At 41.3% G+C, this 26,173-nt stretch overlaps 1 protein-coding gene across 15 annotated transcripts in view; it reads left to right on the forward strand.

Moving 5' to 3' along the window:
• The window catches only part of ADGRF2 (adhesion G protein-coupled receptor F2), a 40,708-nt gene extending 15,061 nt beyond the window's left edge, over window positions 1-25,647 (forward strand). For 4 of the 15 annotated variants that reach the window (XM_036317195.1, XM_036317196.1, XM_036317188.1 and 1 more), the window contains exons 2-9: window positions 401-501; window positions 4,871-4,913; window positions 5,849-6,090; window positions 7,829-8,062; window positions 9,597-10,958; window positions 14,671-14,712; window positions 18,685-18,744; window positions 22,913-25,647. In XM_036317195.1, the coding sequence (XP_036173088.1) occupies window positions 403-501; window positions 4,871-4,913; window positions 5,849-6,090; window positions 7,829-8,062; window positions 9,597-10,958; window positions 14,671-14,712; window positions 18,685-18,744; window positions 22,913-23,011 (2,181 nt within the window). In that variant the 5' untranslated portion in view covers window positions 401-402 and the 3' untranslated portion in view covers window positions 23,012-25,647. Of the gene's footprint in view, window positions 1-400; window positions 502-4,870; window positions 4,914-5,848; window positions 6,091-7,828; window positions 8,063-9,596; window positions 11,627-14,670; window positions 14,713-14,837; window positions 16,084-16,807; window positions 16,897-18,684; window positions 18,745-21,706; window positions 21,786-22,912 lie in introns of those variants that run through there. The other 11 variants (XR_004968824.1, XR_004968825.1, XM_036317191.1 and 8 more) reach the window with 11 other exon arrangements.
• The last annotated feature ends 526 nt before the right edge of the window (window positions 25,648-26,173 follow it).

Consider the following 26,173-nt stretch of genomic DNA (forward strand, 5'->3'; position numbering starts at 1 on the left):
TCCACCGTAGCCACCCACATGTTTCTCAGCCCTGCCTAACCCAGAGAGTGAGCCATCTCTCCCGTTCCCCGAACCTGGGCTATTATTCATTACACCTCGGCAGGTAGCTTCCTTTGGAGAAATTCCCACATGTGGCATCACATGCAAGCCTGCAGCAGAGGCTGGGAGTTATCTCAGCAATTGCTTGCACCTCCCAGTGCCAGCTGGCACTCGCACACGCAGCCTCCTGGTGAAGTCAATGGATGGGAAACCACGGGGAGGCCACCTCTGGGACAGGGGCTTCTGAGTGGACAGCTCTAAGTACAGAGCCCCATCTGATTGGCTGACTGGATCTGCAGCAGCATGGAATTTCGAAAGCTTCAGATTGGAAACCTTTTTGCCTTTGTATTTATTTTTATAGAAATGGGAAAGGCAGCTGCGTTGAAGACAATGACTCACACGTTTTTGCTGTACTGCTTAGTGTTTCTTTTGCCCACAGAGTCCTGCAGGACATTATGCCAGGTAAGAGAATGGAGGTGGGGGGATGGAATGGTGGGGAGAAGCAAATGGGAATCTAAAACCCGGCTCTAGGTTATCTGAGCTGAAGTGTAGGGAGAAGATGGTGGTAGAATGGTTCAGCCAGATGAAATTGCAGTTGCAACTATATGTGTGCAACACCCATTTTAGTCAAGAGCTGCAAATTATTATTTTTCCATCAACTTTTCCTATAAGTTCCTAAGATACAATGAGGCTCAAATGATTTAAGGGTGATAATCTCTCCTTTCTATATCCTTTGATGATGAAGTTTTCAGTTGCTTGTAACTAGGGCCACTTCCTCAGGGACACTTGAGAATGTAGGTGTGGTGAGGGTCACACTGACTGAGAGAGATAATTAATGGCATTTAGTGTGGGCAGAACCTAGGAATGGTCTGGCACAAAGAAGCATTGTCCCACCCCAAATGGCATCTCCTTTGAGAAACCTGATAGTGACCACCATGGATGGGCTGGAAGGAGTAAAGAGCAACTCAGGTAGTCAATGGCTAATCAAAATCTAACTGGGATGGAGTTTGTAGCAATGTACGATCTTCACATTTTGTGAGGCAGTGAGCCTGATGGCTCTCTCTGGAATATTTTTCCTCATACTAAAAGTCATTTTAATTTTCCTATTAGTTACTTGTTTAAAATAAATTATGGAGAATGAGAGAGAGAAAGAGAGAGAGAGAGAGAGAGAGAGAGAGAGAGAGAGAGAGAGAGAGAGAGAGAGACAACATAACAATATTTTGAGCTTCTTGAGAAGAGGATATTATTATTGGACCACAAGATCTGAAAGAGAGCTTTGAGATCAACTGGTGAAGCTCCACTCCCTTATTTTATCAATGGGGAAACTGAGGCCCATGGTGTGGAATGTGACTTGCTTGAGGGTACATACCTACTAAGCCAAAGAGCCAAGCCCAGGACCCTTGTCTTCAGATTCTTAGTTTCTTGATCTTTCCATTTTAATATGTAATTTCTCTTTTTTAAAAAAGCAAAAGTGTGGACATTTATTATATGTTATTACAAACTCCACACATGGGGAGGGGACCCAAGAATGGGTTGACCTTCATATGTACTTTCTTGAGAAGAGCCTCCTTAGGAGAGAATAACTAAAAATTCTTTCTAAGAGTTTCCAAATGATATTCACTTTCCTCCCTAAGTAGTTTGTCCTTGGATGGGAATTTTCTCCATGACTCCTCTTCCCCCAACCCTGAGCTGGTGCCTAGTTTCTGGGAGAGATTAGAGACCCCTTCAGAAAGACCTTTCCCAAGGGGCATCCCAACCCCCACAGTGAGGTACTATTTCCTCCATTTTCTCTTCCACGTTTTCCTACAGGACAGACTTAAAGAATAGTCAGAGTTGCAGAGGTTAGCTTTGTTTCTTTATTATTGGGGATCACCTTATCAGGACTTATCCTGTCCTTTTATTCTTACTAAACAAGTTGCTGGATGCTACTCCTCTCCTGACCTGACTACTAACTCAGGCAGCTCCACAGGTTTAGCAGGTGGCAGGTTTTGAAGTGTGGTTTGTTTTTTTCCAATATCAGGTTGACAATGGTTGGTATCTGAAGCTAACATAGCTCCTAGTCAATGCTACCCAATAAATGAAATGACCAAAAGCAGTGCATGGCTGTGCTTTGATAAATTAACTAGGAGGAAGTGAATCAGGTCTTTCTCTTGAGAAGGCAGAGTTTCTAGAATTCCTTGAAAATAGCACAGTACAGCCTTGTGCCCACACATCTGATTACTATAATGTGACTTCACTGTAGTCTGTTCAATGGGTCACGTATTATCCAGAGTTGTCCACTTTTATGTGCTTTTTTATGGCGTATTGGAGGTCATGACCATCTCAAGATGGGCTTATGGCATCTTGAGATGCTTGTACTTCCATATGCCCTCCTCTGCCTTCTCCATTGGACATGGGTTGACTTGATGGGAAGAACAGTATTGTAGGAGTAGGAGAACAGAGTTCTAGTCCCAGTTCTAGGAGGATTGCCCTAGATAGCCTTGTGCAAGTAACCCCATCTATCAAAGACTCACTTTCCTTATCTCTACAATAAGGGGGTTGGACTGGTTGATCGATAAGATCTTTCAAAACTCCAAAAATATTATTTTAGTGTTCTTGTTTAGTGAAAGGCCTTTAGCTTCTCCATGTATATACTAAAACTTTCTCTTGATTGTGAAATGAGAATTCATCTTACATCAGTATTATGAAGGATTGTATTCCATGAATCAGAGATACCTTCTCACTTTGGACAGACCTGAAATGCTCAATTCAGATTCTCCATAAATTCTCATTTGGTAGAGAAAACATAAGATTCAGCTTTGTTTTTTGATATCATAGAGAGAAATAATGTGAAGAAGAAAGGAATATGAACTCCAAGTGTTAGTCACACAGCTAAGTCATTTTACTTTCAGTTCCTTCCCAATGGTTGAGATCTAGGAATGCAGGTTGGAGTAATTGTACCAGGGCTCTTTCCAGGCCCTAGAGGGAAAACTTCTGGTCAAGAAACAGGAATATTTAGACTTAGTCTCCAAACACAGAGACATACATGTACATATATGCCAGTATATTCAGACATACTAATATGTATGTATATTTATATGTACTGATCTAGCTAGTTAGGGGGATATGAAGCACAATTAACAACCCATGCTATGTTCTTAAGGAACTTATAATTTAATTTAGAAAGTAATAAGCATATATAAAGATGATTAGATAGTATTACAACAGGTCAGGTGAGTAGGTGCCAAGTATTGAATGAGTGGTATGCTAGTATGAATAATAAATTTTATAGGAGCAAGAGAGGAAGAGATGTACTATCTAGAACTAGATCGAGAAAGACTTCTTAGAGGAGGCAAACTTGAACTTCATGTAATAGCCATTCCCTAAGTCCATTTTCAGAGAATAATAATGATAGCTAAATCTTAAATACTACTTACAACATTGAAGGCCTGATTCTAGGTGCCTTTCTTACATGATCTCATTTATTCTTCATAAAAATCATCTGAGGCAAGGGTATGAAATTGTCATACTATAATTCCTACCCTGCTTTATGGGTGAGGAAAGTGAGGCTCAGAGAAATGAACTTTCTCAGGACCTCACATGGAAGTGTTGGGATGTGAACCCAATGTTCTCTTCCCAGAGTCACCCATTGACCACAAAATGACACTGCTGCTCAGTGAAGAGTACAGTATCTACAGATGGATGAGAAAGGAAGGGCTTCTAATCAGGAGAGATGGGAATGCTCATGGTAGGAGGAAGCCAGGTTTTGTGGGAACCACTCCTTAGAACATAAAATGACAAATACAAAATTTAGGGGAAAGTGAATATTTAATTAGAATGAGAAAAAGAATCATAACGTCAAATTTAGAATAATTACTCAGCATTATTCAGGAATAAATTCAATAAAATAATAATATTTTTTATTAAGGTACCACCCATATTTTTGTTCCAAATTTTTGGCTGCATACTTGCATATCAATAATTTTATATATTTCTTTCTATAGAGAGGATAGATTATTCAGTCTAGCATTGATGATTAACTTTGTTATTCTAGTTTAGAAAAAATAGCTTTTAGTTTCTGGATTCATTATTAGTAATGCCATGTAAATAGGCAGAACTATTGTGAACTTTGGGGAAACCTCTAGCAAGTGTCTTTCATATATGACCTACAGGGTTTCAGGGCTCTTAGAACTTGCTTATTCTGTGATTAATTGTAAGTACTTCTACCTAGAATTAAAGCCACTTATGTGTTGACGTTCTCATTGTAATGCACAAATGGCTGCAAACTATAGAAGTACTATTAAGTCCAGGCTAAATGTATCCCCAACTCACTTCTCCTTGTCCAGATTCCATAAATAGGTGCGACCTCTCTAGTCTGTCCAAAATGGGGGAATATAAATGGGGAATTTGGAGTGGCAAAAAGTAATGGCCTGAGCAGATGCTGGTTAAACAGTGTTGCTTTTGCCAATGTAATAAAAACATAGGAGCACGTGAGCCCATGGCTAGATCCTCTCTCAGTGCTTCAAAGGGACCCATACAGGCAATGAATTCTGAAGCTCAACCTTCATTAACTTCCCAGTAAACCCATCTCTGCTCATGATGCTCCTGGGTAGAATGTAGCTCATCCTTACAGGAGCGGAACAAGGGATCCTACCGAAGAGCCATGGGAGGGATAGCGACCCAGGCTAAAGGGCAGATGGGGTCATGGGCCACGTGTCACGGTCTCAGCTTTTGGTGGCGTCCTGGTGTCACAGCTGATGAAGATGTGGTCGTTGGCCTGTGACTGAAGTGAATCATTGGGTTGGCTTCTCACCAATTGATTTTGATGTGAATTTTGATTTTCCCTCCCTAGGCTGCCAGCAAAAGCAAGGGGAAAGTGTCTGCCAAGCCACACGGTATGTTGGTAGCAATTACTAATGAAATGAAAGTTTTACTGTCCATCTGTTATAATAGAGGGCCATCCTTGGCCCTGTCTTATGGCCTAGCAGATGGGACTCCCTGATGGTTTGCACTGGGATTTCCTTTTTATATTTCTCACATTAAAATGTACCATTGACCTCTACTTCCTTCTCTTGCCAGTACCCTCTGCTCCATCCTGATCTTGGAGTTATTTACTATAAATCCTTTGGATTGAGCCAACTCAGACTGGGGCAGTGGCTAGCAGAGGTCTGTGAGAACCCATTGATGATGTAACTGATTATAAAGTTCCAGAGTTGGGAGTTTTCTTAGAGAACATCAGCTACAGGGACTTCCAAACTGTCTCCCCCTGGAGGGGACTGAGGAGGTGCTCAGCGTTTTCCTTTGAGGTGTGAGGGACCTAGGGACTGACCCAGGGGCTCGTCCCTCTCACTGGGCCAGTCACACTTTTAACTATTTGTTTTTAAACATGTTTTTATTGATTTCAGAGAGAGGAAAGGAGAGGGAGAGGAGAAACATCGGTGAGAGAGAAACATTGATCAGCTGCCTTCTGCACACCCCTACAGGGTACCGTGCCTGCAACCTGGGTATGTGCTCTGACAGAGAATGGAACCAGGACCTCCTGGTGCATGGGATGACGCTCAACCAACCGAGCCACACCAGCCAGGCTACTTTCTACATTTGAGTTCAGGATAAGATTTTATTGGAAATAATAGTAGTTTGTCACTGAAATATAGTGTGTCCCAAAGGAAGTATACACATACTTTGAATAATTATAAAGGCAGTGTATTTATTAAAATACATTTCATTTTCAAAATTGAGGTAACAGCTATGATAGTGTGTATACATTTTAGGGAAACACCCTGTATATGATGGTCACTGATATACTTCAATCTTCCTCCACTTTACCAAGTCCACAGGATTTATGCACCTTCATGTGGTGACACCTCGAGCCCTGAGTCCATAGCTCTCCATCTGATGCTGATGCCTTTTATCTTCCCAGGTGCATGTGATGGGGTCTGTGTGGACAATTCTCATTGCAGTCAACCTTGCCCTCCAGATACTCCGGGAAATATGGGGTTTTTATGTAAACAAAATAAATGGCACAAGATCACTGATACCTGCCAGACTCTTACCGCCTTCAACATCTTTGAGGTAATATCTTTTTTCTCACATGCAAAGTGAAGCCTCAAATTAGCAATGCATGTTGCACTCAGCAAGAGAGAATGACAGGGTGGTAAGTAGAGGTGCTTGCGGCAGAATACAAAAACATCTACCTGTTCTCTCTATATGTATACTGGAATGGCATTCCTAACTTTGGGCACCTAAAAGCCTGTTCTCATGTCTCCCACACTTTCCATGACACAAAGGCACCAGATCGCTAAGGCCAGAGCTAGAAGAGCTGTCTAGAATCATCACAGTTTACTTCTCCACTTTCACTCAGCTCTTTAATAGCCCAAACCCCAGCTACTCAATGTGTCCGTCACTGACAGGCAGCACAGGGCATCTCTGAGAACTTTCAGACACGGGGCAATTGGGCCCCATCCAGACCTGCTGAATCTGAACCTGCATTTTGCCAAGATCTCCATGTGACTCCAGTGCTCAGTAATGCACAAGAAGAGAGCCAGGCCTGGAGGAAAGGACTTTGTTGTCAAAGGAACATATTTCCACATATACTTAAGTTGTTACATATTTTAAAAAGTCAAATTCTAGTAAATAAAATCAGGTCAAATGGCATTTCTTCTTCCTTTGTTTCCTTTTCTCCTCTTCTATCAGGAGCGTTACCTTTCTGAAGGTCAGCTCCTGATTCACTCAGGGGAGTCAATGCTTTGGCCTCTCTTGTGTCCTGGCAACATTCCCACCCCCTGTTTTGGGGCATGGCTGGGGAGGCAGTGGATGCTATACCTGAAGTTCCCCTACCAGACTTCAAAACGGAGGTGACACACGAACTCATTTTTTTGGTTGATTTTTTTTTTTTTGGTTAAATGGCATTTAAATATATAAAATAAACATCAAAATATAAGTCTTTGTTTTACTATGGTTGCAAATATCAAAAAATTTCTATATGTGACACGGCACCAGAGTTAAGTTAGGGTTTTTCAAAATGCTGACACGCCGAGCTCAAAAGGTTCTCCATCACTGCTCTAGGCCATGGATTCCTTGTCCTTCTGAAGGGGAAGGCTGGAGAAAGGGTTCTGATAAAGCAAGGTTTGGCAATTTGGCAATTTTGTTCCGTAAAGAGCCAGATAGTAAATATTTTTGGCATTGTGGGTATTATGGTCTCTGTTGCAACTACTCAACTCCACTATGGTAGCCAGAAAGCAGCCCAGTGAATGAGCAAGCTGAATCCCAACAAAACTTCATTGACAAAAAAACAGACGGCAAACCTGTGGCTATCGTTTGCTACCCCTGCTTTAAAGTGTGGGACCCAGAGCCCGATCTGTGGGGAAATGCTGTCTATCACTATTTTTAGTCATTCTTCTCTCTTGGTGTTCCAGTTGATTCATTCAAATCTAGTTAGAAAGTTCTATTTTTTTAAAAAAATATATGTTTATGTCTTATGCTTTGCCCTTGGGAAGAATGAAAAGTAAGTTTAAATGGCACGAGAAATGTACCCATGTGCACAGTACATGTACACAGAAGGCGTGTGGAGGGGTGTGCTAAAGACAACAATTGTTGTTTGGATATAGTGGGTTCAGGAGTAGGCACCTGTTCATACACCTTGGTGTTGGGCAGGTGGTTCCACAGCAGATGTGACCTTGACAATGTAAAATAGAAAAGCATTATGCAATATACAATTGTGTGATAAGGCTGTCCTACATTGTAGTAAAGGTACTTTTACATTGAAAACAAAAGTAACATGATAACAAACTTTCTTTTTGCCATTTCTTAGGAGGATTTAAGTGCAGGTCCATCATTTGGAAGTAGTATACACATAAATGAATATTCTGGAAAGTCCGAGACCATTGCAGACAAGTTGATGCGGAAGTGTCCGCAGGATTTGTCCTGTGTTGTTAAGAAGATTCAGCATTCTCCCCGGATACCAGGAAACATCGCTGTCATCGTGCAGCTACTACACAACATATCGACAATGCTGTCGACAGATGTGGGTGAAGCAAAGATGAAGGTGAGTGGCCTTGAACATTTGTGGGGGGTTTTGGGGGGGAATGGGAAAGGAATGCAGGTTTAGTTGGAGCTTTTGAGGGTCTGAGGAGACCATGTCTTTCACTTCAGTATTTCCATTACCTGGTAAATGTTTAAAATAAATCCTCATTGAAGAAAAAAATGAATGAAAAAAGTGAATACATTCAGTCAACAAGCATTTAAAGAGAGCATTTACCAGGTGCTGGATTGGACATTGAAGCAAGCTTTTTCCATGTATATTTTGGCTACTGTGAATCTCCAAGAGCTGTTCTAGGTCCTGCAGAGAGGAAGACATTTATTTGTGAATCAGAACAGGTTGCTAAAATGGGAAAAAACAACACAACTGGGTGTCCAAAAAACAGCCAGATAGGTCTGCTGCAGAAATGTGAAATGGAATTGGACATGCTTCCTTTGTGTCTGGCCTTCAAAGTAGAAGATAAAAAAAAGGGGGTCCACCCTCTGGGGTCAGCTTCCAGTGTGTCATGTTCCTGTACAATGCCCTGCACACAGTTGGGGTTTAATAGATATTAATTACATAGTGGGTGCTCTGGGCAGGGCAGGCAAATTGCTAGTGTCACCCAGGTGTGAAGTGGAACAGATAACGGAAATGAACACGGTGAAGGCTGCCCATTCCTGTGAGGCAGGCATCACATGAGCAGGGGGGAGGCAGCTCCCTGGTAGTTCTATCCTCCAACACAAACCTGAGCGGCATGTGAGTCACCTGGGGATCTCATTAAGGTGCTCATTCTGATTCACAGGGTTTGGAGTAGGGCCTGAGATTCTGTATCTTTAAGAGGTTCCCAGGGCATGCCTATGTTACTGATTGAAGGACCACGCTTTATAAAAGTGAAAATTAAATATGGGACTGCATTTGACCCAGTGAATATATGCACCCTTATGTTCATAACAATGCAATTTACAATAGCTAAGATCCGGAAACAGCCCAGTGCGTCAAGGAAGATACTTAAGACATTATACCATTTATGTTATCTGTGCCCATCAGTAGATGAGTGGATAAAAAAAGCTGTGGTACATTTCTACCACGGAATACCATGAAACAGTAAAAAGAAAGATTTCTTATCCTTTGAGACAGCATGGAGGAACCTGGAGAGCATTATGCTAAGTGAAATAACCCAGTCAGAGAAAGACAAATACCACATGATCTCACTCATATGTGGAATCTAATAAACTGATGAACAAAATAGATCCAGAGACATAGAAGCATAGAACAGACTATGGAATCTCAGAGGAATGGCGGGGGAGGGGGAGTGGGCAGATGGGCAGAGATAAGCCAAAGAACTTGTATGCATATAGGCATAACCCATGGACACAGACAATAGTGTGGTGAAGGCCTAAGGTGGGGGTGGAGGTGGGCTAAAAGGGGTCAATGGGGGAAGGAGGGGAACATATGTAATACTTTCAACAGTAAAGTTTTGTGGTTTTTTTTAAAGTGAAGCTTGAATGTCCTGGCAGATTCAGACAGTAGCTCAATACTAATGCCCGTTCTTCATTGACAGAGTTACAGCATCATGGCCAACCACATTCTTGATAGCAAAAGCATCTCCAACTGGACCTTCATCCCTGAGAAAAACAGCAGCTGCGTGCTGCTGCACTCAGTCAATAGCTTTGCAAGAAAGCTACTCATAAATAAATATCCCATTGACATATCGGATGTGTTTATTCATACTATGTGCACCTTCATATCTGGAGATCACAATGGAAAGAATTTAACTTTCTCCATGAGAGTTAATGACACCCGCAATAGTGTCACTGGGAGGGTGTTGATCAGCAGAGATGAAGCCCAGAAGGTGCGCTCTCCTGCTCAGGTCGTCAGCATTGCATTTCCAACCCTTGGAGCCATCTTAGAGGCCAGTCTTCTGGAAAAGGTCACCGTGAACGGACTTGTCCTGTCTGTCATTCTGCCCAAGGAACTTAAAAGGATCTCACTGGTTTTTGAAAAGATCAGGAATTCAGAGGACAGCAGGACACAGTGTGTTGGCTGGCACTCATTAGAGAGCAGATGGGACCAGCACGCCTGCCAAATGATTCAGGAAACCTCCCAGCAAGCTGTTTGCAAATGTAGGCCAAGCAAGTTGTTTACCTCCTTCTCCATTCTTATGTCACCACACACCTTGCAGAGTCCCATCCTGACTTACATCACGTACATAGGCCTGGGCGTTTCCATTTGCAGCTTGATCCTTTGCTTGTCCATCGAGGCCTTGGTCTGGAGCCGAGTGACGAAGACAGAGATCTCCTATTTACGCCACTTGTGTATTGCCAACGTCGCGGCTACCTTGCTGATGGCTGATGTGTGGTTCATCGTGGCTTCCTTTCTTAGTGGTCCAAGGACACACCACAATGGATGTGTGGCAGCGACGTTTTTTGTTCATTTCTTTTACCTTTCTGTGTTTTTCTGGATGCTCGCTAAGGCACTTCTTATCCTCTATGGAATCCTGATTGTTTTCCATACACTGCCCAAGTCAGTCCTGGTGGCATCTCTCTTTTCCGTGGGATACGGTTGCCCTTTGGTCATTGCTGTTGTTACAGTTGCTGCCACTGAGCCTGGCAAAGGCTACTTACGGCCTGAGGCCTGCTGGCTCAACTGGGACATGACCAAGGCCCTCCTGGCCTTTGTGGTCCCAGCGCTGGCCATTGTGGTAGTAAACCTGATCACGGTGACACTGGTGATTGTCAAAACCCGGCGAGCTACCATTGGCAGTTCCATGTTCCAGGAGGTGAGAGCCATTGTGAGAATCAGTAAGAACATCGCCATCCTCACACCACTGCTGGGCCTGACCTGGGGATTCGGAATAGCCACAGTCATCGATGATAACTCCCTGTTCTTCCACATCCTCTTCTCCTTGCTTAATGCTTTCCAGGTAAGTCCAGACGCTTCTGACCAAGTCCAAAGTGAGAGAATTTGGAAAGAAGTTTTGTGATCAGGAGGGTGTGTCATCATATTTATTTATAAAAGGCAGTGGATTTGGAATAGCCTATTGAGTCAGGAAATACACTTTTGTTTCAGAAAGGCCTGGATTCAAATCTTGACTCTCTCATTTGCTAATGTGTAACATTCTCCTGGGATATTTGCTTAACTTTTCCAAGCCATATTTTCCCACTTGTTAAATGAGCACAATCTGCTCACTTTATAGTAGTTTTTGAAAAATGAAATAAAATAGTGAATGGGACAAGACCAAGTAGCCTAACAATAGGCCGAGTTTTAACTAGTTTAGAAATGAAACAATACCACTTCCTCCCAAATCTAGGTATGTAACTGGGAGTATTTACATATGCACATTCGTATTTTATTCCATTTAGAATGTTTAGTTACCACTGGAAACCATCTTAATGGTATTAAAGATAATTTCCCTTGTCCTTTCCTCTCTTACCTCACCTCTGTGAATTAAAAAAATGTTCACAGTTTCATGTACATCCTTGCCAAACTTTCTATACTCACATATAAGCATATTTTCACATAATATGAGTTAAAAAACAATGCATAGTATTTTGAAACTTACTCTACCACTTAAAAATACATCCTAGCATTTTTCCAGGTTATGTCTCTTTAATGGCTGGATATTATTCAACAGTCAATAATTCCCTTCTTGAATGAAATTTCTTTTTCATTTTTTTCTGTCACAGTGCACTAATGAGTCAGTTTATTTTATTGAATGCTAAATATGTAAATAACAACTAATTAAAAAGAAAGCTTTTATTTTTATAGACTTCTAAAATATTTATTTTCCTGAATGTTTCTTTATTTAAAAATAATAGATTTTATGTCAAATATTTTTTCATATTTCTCTTTCAAAATTTAAATATACATGATTTTATCTACAATAGACATTCTAATGTCTTAGAGAACAATGCTAACATTGTTGCTTTTGTGCATTTCTATAGGATATATTAATTCTACCCTACATTTTTTGTATAGCTCTTAGTAATTATCAATTCCCTTACCCATGTTTATGCAGCTCATCACTGATAGAACTGGGATAAAAACGTAGTGTTCCTAAATTTCTGTTCAGCATATCCAGTGGCTATTTGTCATGTACTTAATGAGTTCATGTCTTAGTCCTCACATTTTCCTTTCCTGTCTCCCTTGGGCCATCTTGACTGTGGTTTTCACTTTGTAATAGCCTGTGAGCACTTGTATTTTTCCCTGTCATAACAGGATCAACTCAGTTTGTAATTTAAACTCAGTTTCTGCCTTGATACCTGGCAAGGAGGAGGGTGGGGCCCATCTAAGTACCAATACCGATGGGCCAGTGAGAAGCTGAGAGCAGGATTTGGGTCAAGGCCAGACTCCAGGGCAGGCATGAGGCAGTGATGTTCTGGAGCTGGCTTGTACTGGCTCAGGAGAGCTAACTACTATATTTTCAACAAATTTTCAAGGTGGTGTAAACACAGACATCATTAAATTCTGTAGAATTAAAATTAAATAAATTAGATTTAAATGGAAGGCCAAACATCCTCAAAATGCATCCCTTCCTAATTGTTTTTCCTACGTTCTACTATGCTTGTGAGGTTATTTGAATCTGCTGTGTCTGGTGGAAACATGAGAGAATGGATGTGCCCATCTCTTCCTGACTCCATGGTCAGCAATGTCATGTTGCTAGATTTAAATTAACCATGGTGAGAGCCATGTGGATCAAGGTAACCTTGGGAAGAGAGAAGGAGAGCACAGGTCCAGAGAGGTGGGAGACAGAAACTACTGAGAGGAAGAAGTGGGACAAGCAGAGTGTTAGGATGACCTAAGATGAGGGGCAACTAAGGCTGATGGAGCAAGCAGAGAAGAAAGATCATAAATATCCCAGGAGATCCAGAGGTGTAGGAGAAAGGCTCTTTGAAAGCTTCCTGGTCCTAGGCTTGTGGGAGCACACCCATTAGTTTTTAAGCTCAACTACCCCCTTTGCTAAGGAAGGATGATTATACATGGTGGGGGCAAACGCCGGTTTACAGCTGAGTACTTGAAACAAAGAATTTGTCCTTATATTCTCACTTATTAATTATTGTATTGTGTTCCAAATGAACAACTGTAAACCCACTTTTGCCCCACCCTGTACAGTCAGTTGCTGCATTGAATGCTACTTGGTCAAGGTACCATTTCTAGTTGGAATCTTCTCTTGTATTTACTGAGAGTAATTGTGGGCTGGGTAAGATTTGCAGACCCATATAACACTGGGTGGCTTATGAACAACAGAAATTTATTTCTCAAAGTTCTGGAAGCTGGGGGGTCCAAGATCAAGGCATAAGCAGATTCGGTGTCTTGTGAGAACCTACTTCCTGGTTTATAGATGGACAGCTAAGAGTGTCAGACAAAAGAGCAATCTCAGAGAAGCACTCCAAGCTTGGAGCACTTGCTGGACTGGCTGAATGGAGACGTATAGTTAGTATGTTTGGAGGAATGGATTAGCTGCGTGGCCATCCAGGCTCTGGTCCCTGTGAAGTCCTCCACCTCTCAGCTAAGCTTTTGCAAATCATGGCAGCAGTGGGTTTGGTATCGTCCCTGCTGATGACCACCCGGTTATAACATCTTTATTATTTTGTATTTCACCCATGTGCCTCGACAGGCCTCTGCCTGGGTAAGGGTTCACATTTGATTATGCAATCAGAGCAACTTAATAAGGATGCCTAAATCAAAGGTCATTATCTTATTTCTCTTCTCAGATGAGCAAAGAGCTGAGTATTCACACTTTTAGGAGAAATTTTGTCTAATCAATATTGCTGTCTATCACATTTTCAAAGTTGAGTCTCTGAGCTTCCCTTTCCTTATCTGCAAAATAGGATGAATACTTTTCCTTCTTCCCAGGTGGTTTTGTACCGCTACATATGAAAAAAGATTGAAACTCAAATGGACTATAACGATGGAGGAACAGCCTCCATCATTATATATTTTATGGATGATGAGATTATGAGAGCTTATTAATTCCCTCTATATTATATTTGGATCACTTATTTATGGGCACCCATTATGTGCTTAGAAACTCAATCCGTTTGGGGTCTTGGCTTTTCTGATGATCCATGTACCTAATTTTTCTTTGCAAATTTTATAACAGTTTTTTGGTTGTGGATGGGGGAGGGAGGTTGAGGGTGTTAAATAAAGCTGAGCATGGATGCTTTTTATTTATTTATTCCTGTGGAAATCTCTTTCATTACTAATTACTCAGGGATTGTAAGGCTGCCATCCATTGCCTAACATCTCCTGGCTATTGAGTGGACCATTGTATTTTGATGAGATGCACAGCTCCTGATAAATGCAAAACACTTTATTTTGCCCAAATTAAAAATAAATTCTTATAATACGCTTATATTAATTAGGGACCTTGGTCTGTTAGACTTTCTGAGGTACCCCAAGTATCTAGAACATGGCTGGCACGTGGAAGACACTCTATTAACATTTGTTGAGTGGAAGAATCTAGGTATTGTGATCTTAAAATGAGTCACACATTAAATCATATGGTCTGCATTTTTGTTTTATTTTGTTTTTTAGTTAGTTTTATCAGTTTCAGAATAGGAATTGATAATGAATACTGGTATTATCAACATTACTTTGTAAATTGCTCTTCTTCACTCTTCTCTCTTTCTCAGGGCTTCTTCATCTTGGTGTTTGGAACAATCCTGGATCCAAAGGTACCATTAATTCTTCTTGTTTTTTGTTTTTATTTTTGTTTTTCTGCATTAACAATACTTGGCCCTGAAATGCTCATTTGTAAAGCTGACCTATTCAGGGTCTTTCATCTCAATTATTTGTACAGACACTTGAACAGGACATCACTGCTCTTTATAATGCAAGTAATATCAGCCATCTTTCAAGCTCCTACGGGGCTAAGCATATTATGTACATCAGCTCTAATCCTGAAAACAATATTAGGTATTTCTATTTGCAATTTTATGGATGAGGAAACAGACTCAATGATTAAGTAGCTTGCTTTAGAAACTAACTCGTTGGAGCAGAAAGGAATTTATTAAATCTCACAGTATCATCTTTGGGAAGATATCTCTTTGGCTTGGACACATGGGGTCTACACACCAGGAATAGTCCCCAATTCATAGCATAGAACTGTTCCACCTGCAACCTGTTCCCTAACTTTGCTGGACACAGAAGCAAAGCTCACCAAAACCAATGTCAGGCTTGGATGCTGAACTAGAGTTGATGCTACTGCTGTTTCAGGGATCACCTCCATCCTGCCTGCTGAGGGCCACTGGCACCTGCTTTTTGAGTTTTCAGGTCTGATTGGCTGAGCCCAGGTCACATGGCTGCATCTTAGCTGCAAGGGAGGCTGAGAAAGTGAGTTCATGTCTTCTACCTTGAAGAGCAATGGATTCAAGGAAGGGAATTCTCCTAGTACAAAGAATGTATATGTAGTGGTGGTGAAAACAAATAAAACCTAAACATATGAGCAAAACACCAAATATTTGCTTAGGCCTCTAACATCACCCTTTTTCCATTGTACTATACTATTTCTTGAAATGAGAAAAGAAAATAACCCTCATGTAGATGCAAACACCTTCACTGCAGGGTTTATTATTTACTGTTTAATTAATTAATTAATTAATTATATTATCAATGCTATTCTACTAACAAGTTAATATGCAAGGTTTGATAAAAAACAAAAGGCATTTCACAATGGTCCTTTCATTTTCTCATGAGGGTACCATAACCTGATATTCAGAGGTGACAGTTTGACTATTTGTCTATTAATCTTGATATTTGTTTGTATTAGTTGCTTATAATTGAGAAGTTTTTTAACTCTCATGAACCTCAGATTCCTGAAAGGGAATGCAGAAATAATTATGCTTTCCCTGCCTTTTCTGCTAAATTATGATAAAGAACAAAAGCAATTTTGCAAGAGAAAACACATAGAAAGCACTGAAGTTACATAGTTGTAGATCATATTATTGTTTTTTTTGTTTTTTTTTAATATATTTTTTTGATTTTTTACAGAGAGGAAGGGAGAGGAATAGAGAGTTAGAAACATCGATGAGAGAGAAACATTGATCAGCTGCCTCCTGCACACCCCCTCTAGGGGATATGCCCGCAACCAAGGTACATGCCCTTGACTGGAATCAAACCTGGGACCTTTCAGTCCACAGGCCAACGCTCTATCCACTGAGCCAAACCGATTAAGGCTATTATGTTTTTTAATTAATCTAAAGCCAAAACTAGTATCTGTAGCCAGAGCATCAGTAACATTATTAGCGGGCCTGTATTAGGTGTTATGAAGTGTGCTAAAACCTCTAAGACATGGACATGTCCATCAAAAGCAAAACCTAATATCTTTAAAATTATAACGTAAAAGGTAAATACTGAAAGGTGTTATATTTAATTGACAAAAAGTTATACAGTAGTCCCCCCATATTAATGGAGAATACTTTCCAAGATCCCCAGGGGATTTGTGAAACCATGGATAATATGTATTCCTATTTATAGTCTGTTTTTCTCCTACATGCACACATTTATTTTAATTTATGATAAAGTTTAATTTATAAATTAGGCACAGTAAGAGATTAATAATAACTAATAATAAAATAGAACAATTATAACAATATACTATAACAAAAATTATGTAATTTCTTTCTTTCTTTCTTTCTTTCTTTCTTTCTTTCTTTCTTTCTTTCTTTTTTTAAATATGGGTCTGTTTGACCTCAAAGTGCATAGTTTTAATCTCCATACATTCTACTTATTGAACACAAATTATTTTATTTTTCCTTATAACTATGAAAGGGAGACAGGAAACTGATTACAGACCACAGGGCACCTGTGTTAATCTTCCAGCTCTGGAGACAGGAAGTCTGAGATCAAGGTGTTGACAGGTTTGGTTTCTCTTGAGGACTCTCTCCTTGGTTTGCAGAGAGCTGCCTTCTTGCTATGTCTCCACATGGTCTTTCCTCTGGCACACATCCCTGGTGTGTCTTCTTCTTATAAGGACACTGTCCTACTGGATTTGGTCCCTGCCCTTATGACCTCATTTAATCTTTTTATGTTATTTTAACTACCTTATTATAGTATACTCACCTTTTCACTTAAAGGAAACACTTTATGGCTCTCTTTGGCATATCTGAATCACCAGCATCACTGTTCTTGCCCCTTGGGGCTATTATTAAGTAAAATACTGCTTACTTGAACACAAGCACTGTGATACTGTGACAGTCAATCTGATGATCGACATGATTAAGTGACTAACTGGTAGATAGTGTACACAGCACAGAAACACTGGACAAAGGAGTGATTCACATCCCAGGCAGATGGAGTAGAATGGCAGGAGAATTCATTACACTACTCAAAACAGCACACAATTTAAAAGGAATAAATTGTTTATTTCTGGAATTTTTCATTTAATATTTTTGGACCTTGGTTGACTGTGGGTAACTGAAACTATGGAAAGCAAAACCACAGGTAAGAGGCCACTACTGTGTATACCAGTAGTCTTTACACTTTTAGAATCAGTAAAAACCAGGAAGCACATATCCCCAGTGCTTGTTATTAATTTACAAGGTATGTATTATACACACTATGAAACATAGAATTGAAAAAAGATAAGAGAAAAGAAATACTAGAGCAGTGGTTCTCAACCTTCTGACCCTTTAAATAAAGTTCCTCATGTTGTGACCCAACCATAAAATTATTTTTGTTGCTACTTCATAACTGTAGTGTTGCTACTGTTATGAATCATAATGTAAATATCTAATAATGCAGGATGGTCTTAGGTGACCCCTGTGAAAGGGTCGTTCGACTGTCAAAGGGGTCATGACCCACAGGTGGGGAACCGCTGTACTAGAGGCTCCAGTATGTCTTTACTAGTACATACTGCAATGGACTTTGAGTACATGGACTCCCAGCCCAGGCAATGCTTTTACATCTTTGGAACCGTGTGTGACAAAAACACTACATTTTCAGGGCAGGGTGAAGTCAGTCTGAGCTAGAGGGCTATGGTATATATAAACTGTGAAGACAAAACTTCTACCAGGCCTTGGAAGGTGAGAAACACTTTATATAGCAAAAGGAGAGAGGGAGTAGAAATAACAAGAGAGTGCCTTGTGCAGTAGGAGAGAGTTAGGGAAAAGGACAGGATGATCTGAAGTCAGGGGACTCAACTCCCGCTGGCTCTGTCTCTTAATAGTTGACTGACTGCATGCTACATGATCTTGGAGTACTCATTTCCCCAGTTGTTATTTATTATTATTTTCTTTGTTCCACAGGTCTTTGTTATGTTGTGTAGAATTCCTTCCTTTTTTCCCTTTAAACCATGGTTAGGGCCTCTAATAAAGGAAGTTTAAATAATTGAAAAAATGTGGGAAATGTTCAACTCTTCAAGTACTCCCCCCAAAATACTCCCAAAGTTAAGAATCCTCAAACTGGTGACCAACTGTATTTCTTAGCCATTGAGTTCATGTTCAAGGCCCTGATTATAAACCTCCTATATTAGCTCCACTTTGCTAATGTCTCCCACCTTTTCCCAGACCACTTCACCAAGTTACTAATCCCTCCATATTCCTCCAGCAGGACCTGGTAACACACTCCCCTGATACAATATTAGCCAGGCCCCAAAACATTGACTTCTTATCATCTTTTAATTCTTAATTTTTTAATCAACTATCCAGATAAGAGAAGCCTTAAAGAATCGAGTAACTTCTGCAAAATGGATCTCCAGAATATCAGAGGTAAAGCCTTCATGTTCATTTTCTCACCTAAAGGTTTGACAAGATAACAATGCTGGAGTTTCTGGCATATGGGGTGTTGCTAAAACTATCCTTTAATGCTCTGTGGTAGGGAGTTTTCACAAGTGCCCAGTGAAGCTATTCAAATTCTTTCTGGAGTCCTGGGACCACATCCAAAGAAATAAAACTAGGCTTAAATGCATTCAGAGGAGCATGACAAAACATCAGGGCCAGGAGGGGCGAGCTGTACACCACACAGCAGGAGAGCAAGGGCTGAAACAGATAAACGAGAGAAGATTAAAGTCTCAGGTTCCCATGACAGCCCACTTGTTCTCTATGACTCTAACTGGTTGAACCACATCCAAAGTGTGAAAATTCAGGGAAACAAATTCTGATCCTACACAAAGAAGTATCTAATAGCTTGGTTATCAAGAGGGGTCACCAGCCATAGTTATTGGACTTGAAAAGGAAGGTTAGGGGCCTGTTCAGTCATTGGATGGTATATATGCCCTTTCACTTATCATCACTTCCTATAATTTAATAACCATGTAGTATTGGTATGCAAGGTGCAACCTGGGAAAAACTGAAAAAAATTTAAATGGCAGCAAAAGAGGGGCTTCAGGGTTGGCCCAGGAACAACCCCAGAAACAAGAGAAGAGGCCATCTGGAGTTTCCCATGCCAACATCTGGTGGGATCCACGTGGGCCAGCATGGGCTGGTGTTGGAGGAGAGTTTCAGGCAGAGGGGTGATGGGCCATTCGAGGGGTTGGGCACCCTGGGATCCTGGGTAACAGCATTGCCCACTCCCTATAATCCTTGCCTTTCTATTCCCTCTCCTTTGCTTTCCTTAGCCCTCTTTTTTTTTTCTTCCCTTTATTTTTCTATCCTTTTTTACCTTACTCTCACCAAAGCTTTGACCTTATTTCCAGCCCTTGGTCTTTATACCTGGGAGATTTCTGACCCCTCTACATTCCTTTCTTCTAAAAAATAAACAGCAACAACAAAAAATAAAATAATGGCACCTACCCCTCCAACCTCCCACCAACCTCACCATGTTTTTTTGAGAATAAAGCAGTGGTTCTAAAGCAACAGTCTTCTAAAATAATACATACATACATACATACATACATACATACATACATACCCAGGCCAGGTGGCTAATTTTGTTGGAGTGTCATCCCATGCATCTAAAGGTTGCAGCTTCAATTCCCAGTCAGGGCACATACCTGGTCAGAGCATGGGAGACAACTGATTAATGTTTCTTGAATCAATGTTTCTCTGTTTCTCTCTCTCTCTCTTCCTCCCCTCCTTTCTCTAAACATATCCTCTGGTGAGGATTAAAATAATAATATTAACAACAACAATAATAAAGCAAAGGTACTCAACCTCAGCCAAACATCAGAATCAATCAGGATGCTTCAAATAATGTTGCCTGGGTCCCAATCCTGAAGGTTCTCATTAACTTAGTCTGCAGTGTGGCTTGGGTTTTGGGTGATTTTCATGTAGTCGAGGTTGAGAGGCACTCATCCAAGCCTTCCTGAAGTGTCTTAGCATCGTAAAGATGTTCACACCAGTACACCCCCTATAAGCATTCCCTACTGCCTCACTCTGGTCTGCTACCATGCTCTCAGGAGAGAGGCATGGCTCTTCCAATCCCTTCCCATTTAGCACAGCTCCTATCCTTATGTGTTTTTAGTATTGATCCATTCAGGGAAATTCTGTTCTTCAATGGTTTGGAAAAATAATATTAAATAGTATTATATATATATATATATATATATATATTGCTTTCAGAGAGGAAGGGAGAAGGAGAGAGAATCATTGATCAGCTGCTTCCTGCACGCCCCACACCGGGGATCCAGCCGGCAACCCAGGCATGTTCCCTGATCGGGAATGGAACCATAACCCCCTGGTTCAGAGGTCAATGCTCAACCACTGAGCCACTCCAACTGAGCAAAATAGTTGTGTTGTTTTTTTGTTTTTTCCCCTAAATATATATCAGGATTGTCAGGATCATATCAGAACCTTATCATCAGTTTTTTTGTTTTATTGTCTGAGCCAGTGGTTTTCAATGCTGGTTGAACCTGAGAAATACCTAGAGAGTTTTTTTAAAATACCACTATCCTGACCCCACCCACAGAGAATTTAAACAGAAAGTCTCAGGGGTAGGGCCTAGTCTTTGGTTGTTTTTTTTTTTTAAGTTCTCTAGTGGTCCTAAGTGCTGCCAGGGTTAAGAACCACCGGTCTACGTACTAGGTAAATTTATCCTAACCTCTCGCAGCCCTTCCCTCTCTCTGCCCACTAATTTTCTGTTATTGGAAGTCAGTTTCATCAGCCTTGCTCAGAGCAAGTAGGCTTGCCATCTGTTTTCTCCTCCCCTGCTTTGCAGGCCTCTGACCCCTAGGTGGCAGTCCTCTACAGTCCGGGTTGAACTTCTTGTGAGACCTGCCTGGAGTGTCCGCCCAGGTTCCCAACCCAGGCTAATCAATGTGCTTGTCTGGGTTCATTTAATATTTGATGTGATGAATTAGTCTATGCTCATGTGGTAATAATTCTACCATTCAATTAATGTATTGCCTATCCTAGGCAACATATGCCTCAAACACAGGGTATTTTAGACTCAGGCCTGTAACTTAGAAGATTTCAGCAGGTCAGCTAAGAAGAAAAGATTTAGGGGATAGGAAATATGTTCGTGTTGATCTCTCCTTCTAGTCCACTCAACTGCCTTCTCTCCTTTCCCTCCCAAACTAGAGGCTCCTTCCAGAGAAGGAGCCAGGCAGGCCAAGGAGGGGGTATCTCTCCCGCCAGCCTGTCCCTGTGTTGTCAGCAGTTTGAATACAAAGAGAGGGAGAAAGTGAAATGTTAAATAAATTGCTGTAGGTTACAGTTCTCCATGTGCTTTGGATAATTGTGATCATTGAAAACAGAGCAATAATAACTGAAATTATACTTCTGTCTTCAACAGAACCTTTCTTCTGATTTCTCTTGTCGCCACACCAAAGGGCCAAGCTAACAAACCAGGCCACACTCCTAACTTGGGAGGTGAGTGCAAAGCAAGTGGGGTCCTATATACATACATGCTACACATAAGACATTTCTTTGGGGGGGAAATTGCAATTTGATTAATTCTGATTAGAAATGATTTTTGTGTTGCTTGAAAGGATTCTCCTTATGCAATCTATTCTCATCTAGCTAATGTCAGAGGTACATTCACACTTCTGGTTCTCGCACTACCGAAATTTTGGTTGTTCCTGTGAAACCACTGGGCCTGTCAGAGAATGCTCTTGAATCAGCATGGGTATATTTAAGAGGAGAGTGGGCAGAGGTGCCGGCTCTTCACAGCTGCTCTCCCCTCACTCCCCTTTTCTAGTTCCCTAGCCCCAGGACATCTTCTGTGACATCAATAATATCCCCATGTTTCTCACTGAGGGAAATCCTTTCCCTCGTGCTAAACAATCAAGGAATTATGAAATACACTGTCTATGTGAGGTCTCAAGGATAATGTAGAAGCGCATTTACATTTGAGGATAGTGTCTGAGAGATATACAGAGACACAGAGAAAAACACAGTAAGAAAGGGAACCATGGGGGGAGGAAGGGGTTGGGGAAGAGAAATAGAGATACTTACCAAGAGGCATGACAACTCACTGTTGGAAGAGAGCCATCTACATACACAGAAATGTGCAAAGGGTCTTCCAATCGCTGTGTCCACGGCCCTGTAGATCTAGAGAGAGAAGATCAAACAGGGAGACAGAGACACCCACACCGGGACACCCACATTCACAATCAGGGAGAGAGAGGCACTCAGATGTATCTAGAGAGAGCCCACCACTCCCACCCCAACACATCCGGGTTCCAGCAGCCTCTGTGGCTGAGACCTTCTTCAACAGCCCAGGGCCTTTTACAATGAAAGGGATATTTCCCAGGAAGAAAGGAAGTGGTCCAGCTTAAAGAAAGACAAGGTTTTTAACTCAGCACTTGTAGGCAGTAGAACAAGCCTGTTCCCTGGATTCCAGAGGGACTTAAAGGGAAGAGCCTCTCCATCCACCAAGGAGACTCTACCCAAAGGGGGCTTATCATTCCAGAAAGAGTGAACCCACAGTACAGTTGGTGTGGGGCTTTAGGGTCTTGCTGCTTGTACATTAAAGCTGTGATTCTCTATTCTTAACAAGGTCATACATTCCACGAATGGCAGAACCCCCAGGAGAAGTGTGTTTATTCCTGTCGTCTGGCCCCTGGGGAGTATGAAGACAGCTTGTGGTGCTGATTGAGGAGGGCGTGACTACGGAAAGGATGGAAGGCCCCTCTGTCTACTTCTGTGCTGCTAATCGCTTCTCTCTCATCAACTGTCAACACATATATGCCATTCTGGGCATCTACAGGGAACAGAAAGACAAAGTGGGCCACAACTGGGCCTTAATCTTGTTGAGGCCTCTGGAAAAGCACTCTGGCTCATTTTGACAAAGGTGTCCTGGGATGTCACCTGGCTGGATTCTGTGGGTTGCTGAGGGAGGGGCCCTCACCAACAGTTGGGCTGACTCTAAGTAGGTCATTGCTGGCTCTCTGTACCAAAGGAATCCTATTGCCAGCATATTCCACTCCTCCAAATTTAAATGGTTGCATGGTCAACCTGGCTTGGGCTTCAATGCAACTTTTTTTTGTGGCTGTGAACCAAGTGAAATAGGTAGAGATTTTGAACCAGAAAGATGCTCATTTTAAGTTAAGGAGACTGAAGCCTAGAACAATGGGTCACAGCTAATCAAGGCTTGAGCCAAAGGCAAAAACCCAAGTCTGCAGGCTTCTAGTCCTGGGCTTTCTTCAAAGGCAAGGCACTGCTGAAGGACACTGTCTACTCTGACAATATGATTAACCCTCACCAACAGCATGGTTTGTTTTAAACATGGGATGAGAAAGGGGAAATATCATGTTTCAAGTAGAGAGCTGCTCATTTTCTTATCTTTGTATGTAAACAAATTCATCATTCAAAGCTCATTTTCTTATCTTTGTATGTAAACAAATTCATCATTCAAAGCAGGTCCCGCCTAATAGGAGATCAGTATTACAGATAGAAGCCCCTTTTTAAAAAAAAAAAAAAAGGAAGAAAGAAAGAAAGAAAGAAAGAAAGAAAGAAAGAAAGAAAGAAAGAAAGAAAGAAAAAATGCTCCTTTATAAAATGAGTACACAGGTTGATGAATCAGAAGAAAAATTAGTGGATAAAGAAAAGGGGTCAATGGATAGCCCCTAATTATCTTACCAGAAGCCTGCATTAATGATGTTACATTACAAATGGAAACACAAGACTCACTTTGTGAATGAGTGGGATCTCTCTCTCTTTCTCTCTCTTACAAAAAATTTCCTCTAAGTAGGAAAGTTTGAGAAAGTTAAATTGTAATAAAGAAGTCCATCAGAAGGTAGAAAAAAAATACACCAATCTGGAGAAGGAGTCATCTTTCAAGTGGCATTGCTCATGTCGGGACGACAATTGTCCCTGTCTCCAATGAAGGCAGAAACGACATTCCCAGTATTTCTGTCGGGTCTCTTCAAGGAAAGGGTGTGGGGACAGGCACAGTGTGGGTTCTCGATGCACAGATTTCAGTGCAAAGAAATGTCCTTTACCCAGAGTGGATACATGGAAGTGAGGAGGGAACTCTCATGAAGCCAAATAGCTATAAGAATGTGAATCTGGAACTTTAGAAAGGACTGGGTCCAATTGTCCCATTTTACAGATTAGAACTCTAAGCATGAGAGGGTGGGGGAAAGGGAGAAAGAGAGAGAGAGGACATTCATCCGCATTGTGCATTGAGCAGTCACATCTAGCATGAAAGCACACTCTACTCCAATGTACTCACACCTTGCAATAGGATGGCAGGGAAAACATTCTACCTAGGGATTATTATTAACCAAGAAAGGCCCATGGATGCTAAGAGAGAAACTCTGGAATTATTTGGAAATCCTTTGAGCAAGCTGTGCACTCTCCCCTGCAGCCTACCACCCAGTCTGCTCCATCCTGAAAGATGTCAATAAACTTGCATGGACCAGCTTGGCTGTGGATGACCCTGGGTGAAAACGCATTCAATGTCCTGTTCACACCTCACCAAGGAAGTGACTGGTCAGGTGGCTCAAGGAAAAATTGGTGCTAACAGTGTCTAAGACAGAGGCATAGTGAGAACTCATTGGCAGGTATTTAAATTTCTTGGACTTTAATTTTCTTACCTATACATTGAGGAAACTAGAGCCTACCTCATAGGGTTGTTGTAAAGATTAGGTGAACATTTGGAGGTAAAGAATAGAATAGCACTTGGCAAATAGCAGTTGGCCATTAAAATGTGAGCAGTTTTCATGAGAATACCTGTGAATTCATGCACACACACAAGCACACGCAAGTGAGCACACAGCTATAACCATGAGTTTGACTGGAGACACTCCCATGGGAGTTAGTCCAGTGACTTCTAAATAAAAGTTAAGTATTTGATTCAGCCAATAAAGTCTGCTGAGCTTGCCATGACTGACCCTTTCATCCAATGTTACCACGGCCGTAAGATATAGTTCCTTGCCCAGGAACGAGTATACATAATGGTTCTACTCAGGGCACCCTGCGTCTGAGTTCTGCTTCACCCTGTGCCTTCTCTGTGAAAGCTCTCTTGATTCGTCTGACCAGAGTGCTGGCTCTCCCCTCCTGGTTTCCTGTAATATTTATAATCTGTGCCATTCACTTCATGTTTAGTATTTATTGTGTTTACTTTCAGTATTTTTTGTGTGCATATATTTTCTAGATACCCCTGTAGACCTTTGGGGACAGGATTACTGACCTTTGTGATTTACCATGTTACTCGCTTTTGTATGTCCAAATGCAGACCAAGGCACCGTGCCCATAGAATATGTTCAATAAAGTCCTTTGATTACACAACCAAAGGTTTGATGATACTGACTTTTCCAATTCCCACATGGCCTGGTACTTGACTGGCAACCTCAATGAAACTGACCTATTTCCACAAGTGTCACCTCCCTGATCTTCCTTACTATAAAAGATAGAACCACAATGCCTTTCACTTCCCCTGGCAATATTTAAATGGAGACTTGCATTGAATTTTGGAGTCAAGAAGATATGTAAGTAGAAGACACTAGAATAGAGATGTATGGGACTATTGGGTGATAGGAAGGACAATACAAACTGGCTACCTGTCTGAAGTCAGGTTATGTGATGTTTCCCGACTTTTCCTTCTGGTCTGAAGTCCCCATGGCCAGGGCCCCAGGGAGAAGCTCAGTAAGAACTACTTGTCCCAGTCACTAAAAAATAAAACAAAAATCTATTTGATGCTAAGGTAGGGATTACTACTGATCAATTGCCTAGGCTTTTTTCCCCAAGTTCAATATCAGTACAGGCAAAAAGATGATAGCCTTTAAACATGATCAACAACAGTGGCAGAACCTTG

The sequence above is a fragment of the Myotis myotis genome, unplaced genomic scaffold, assembly GCF_014108235.1.
Source record: "Myotis myotis isolate mMyoMyo1 unplaced genomic scaffold, mMyoMyo1.p scaffold_m19_p_7, whole genome shotgun sequence".
NCBI lineage: Eukaryota > Metazoa > Chordata > Mammalia > Chiroptera > Vespertilionidae > Myotis > Myotis myotis.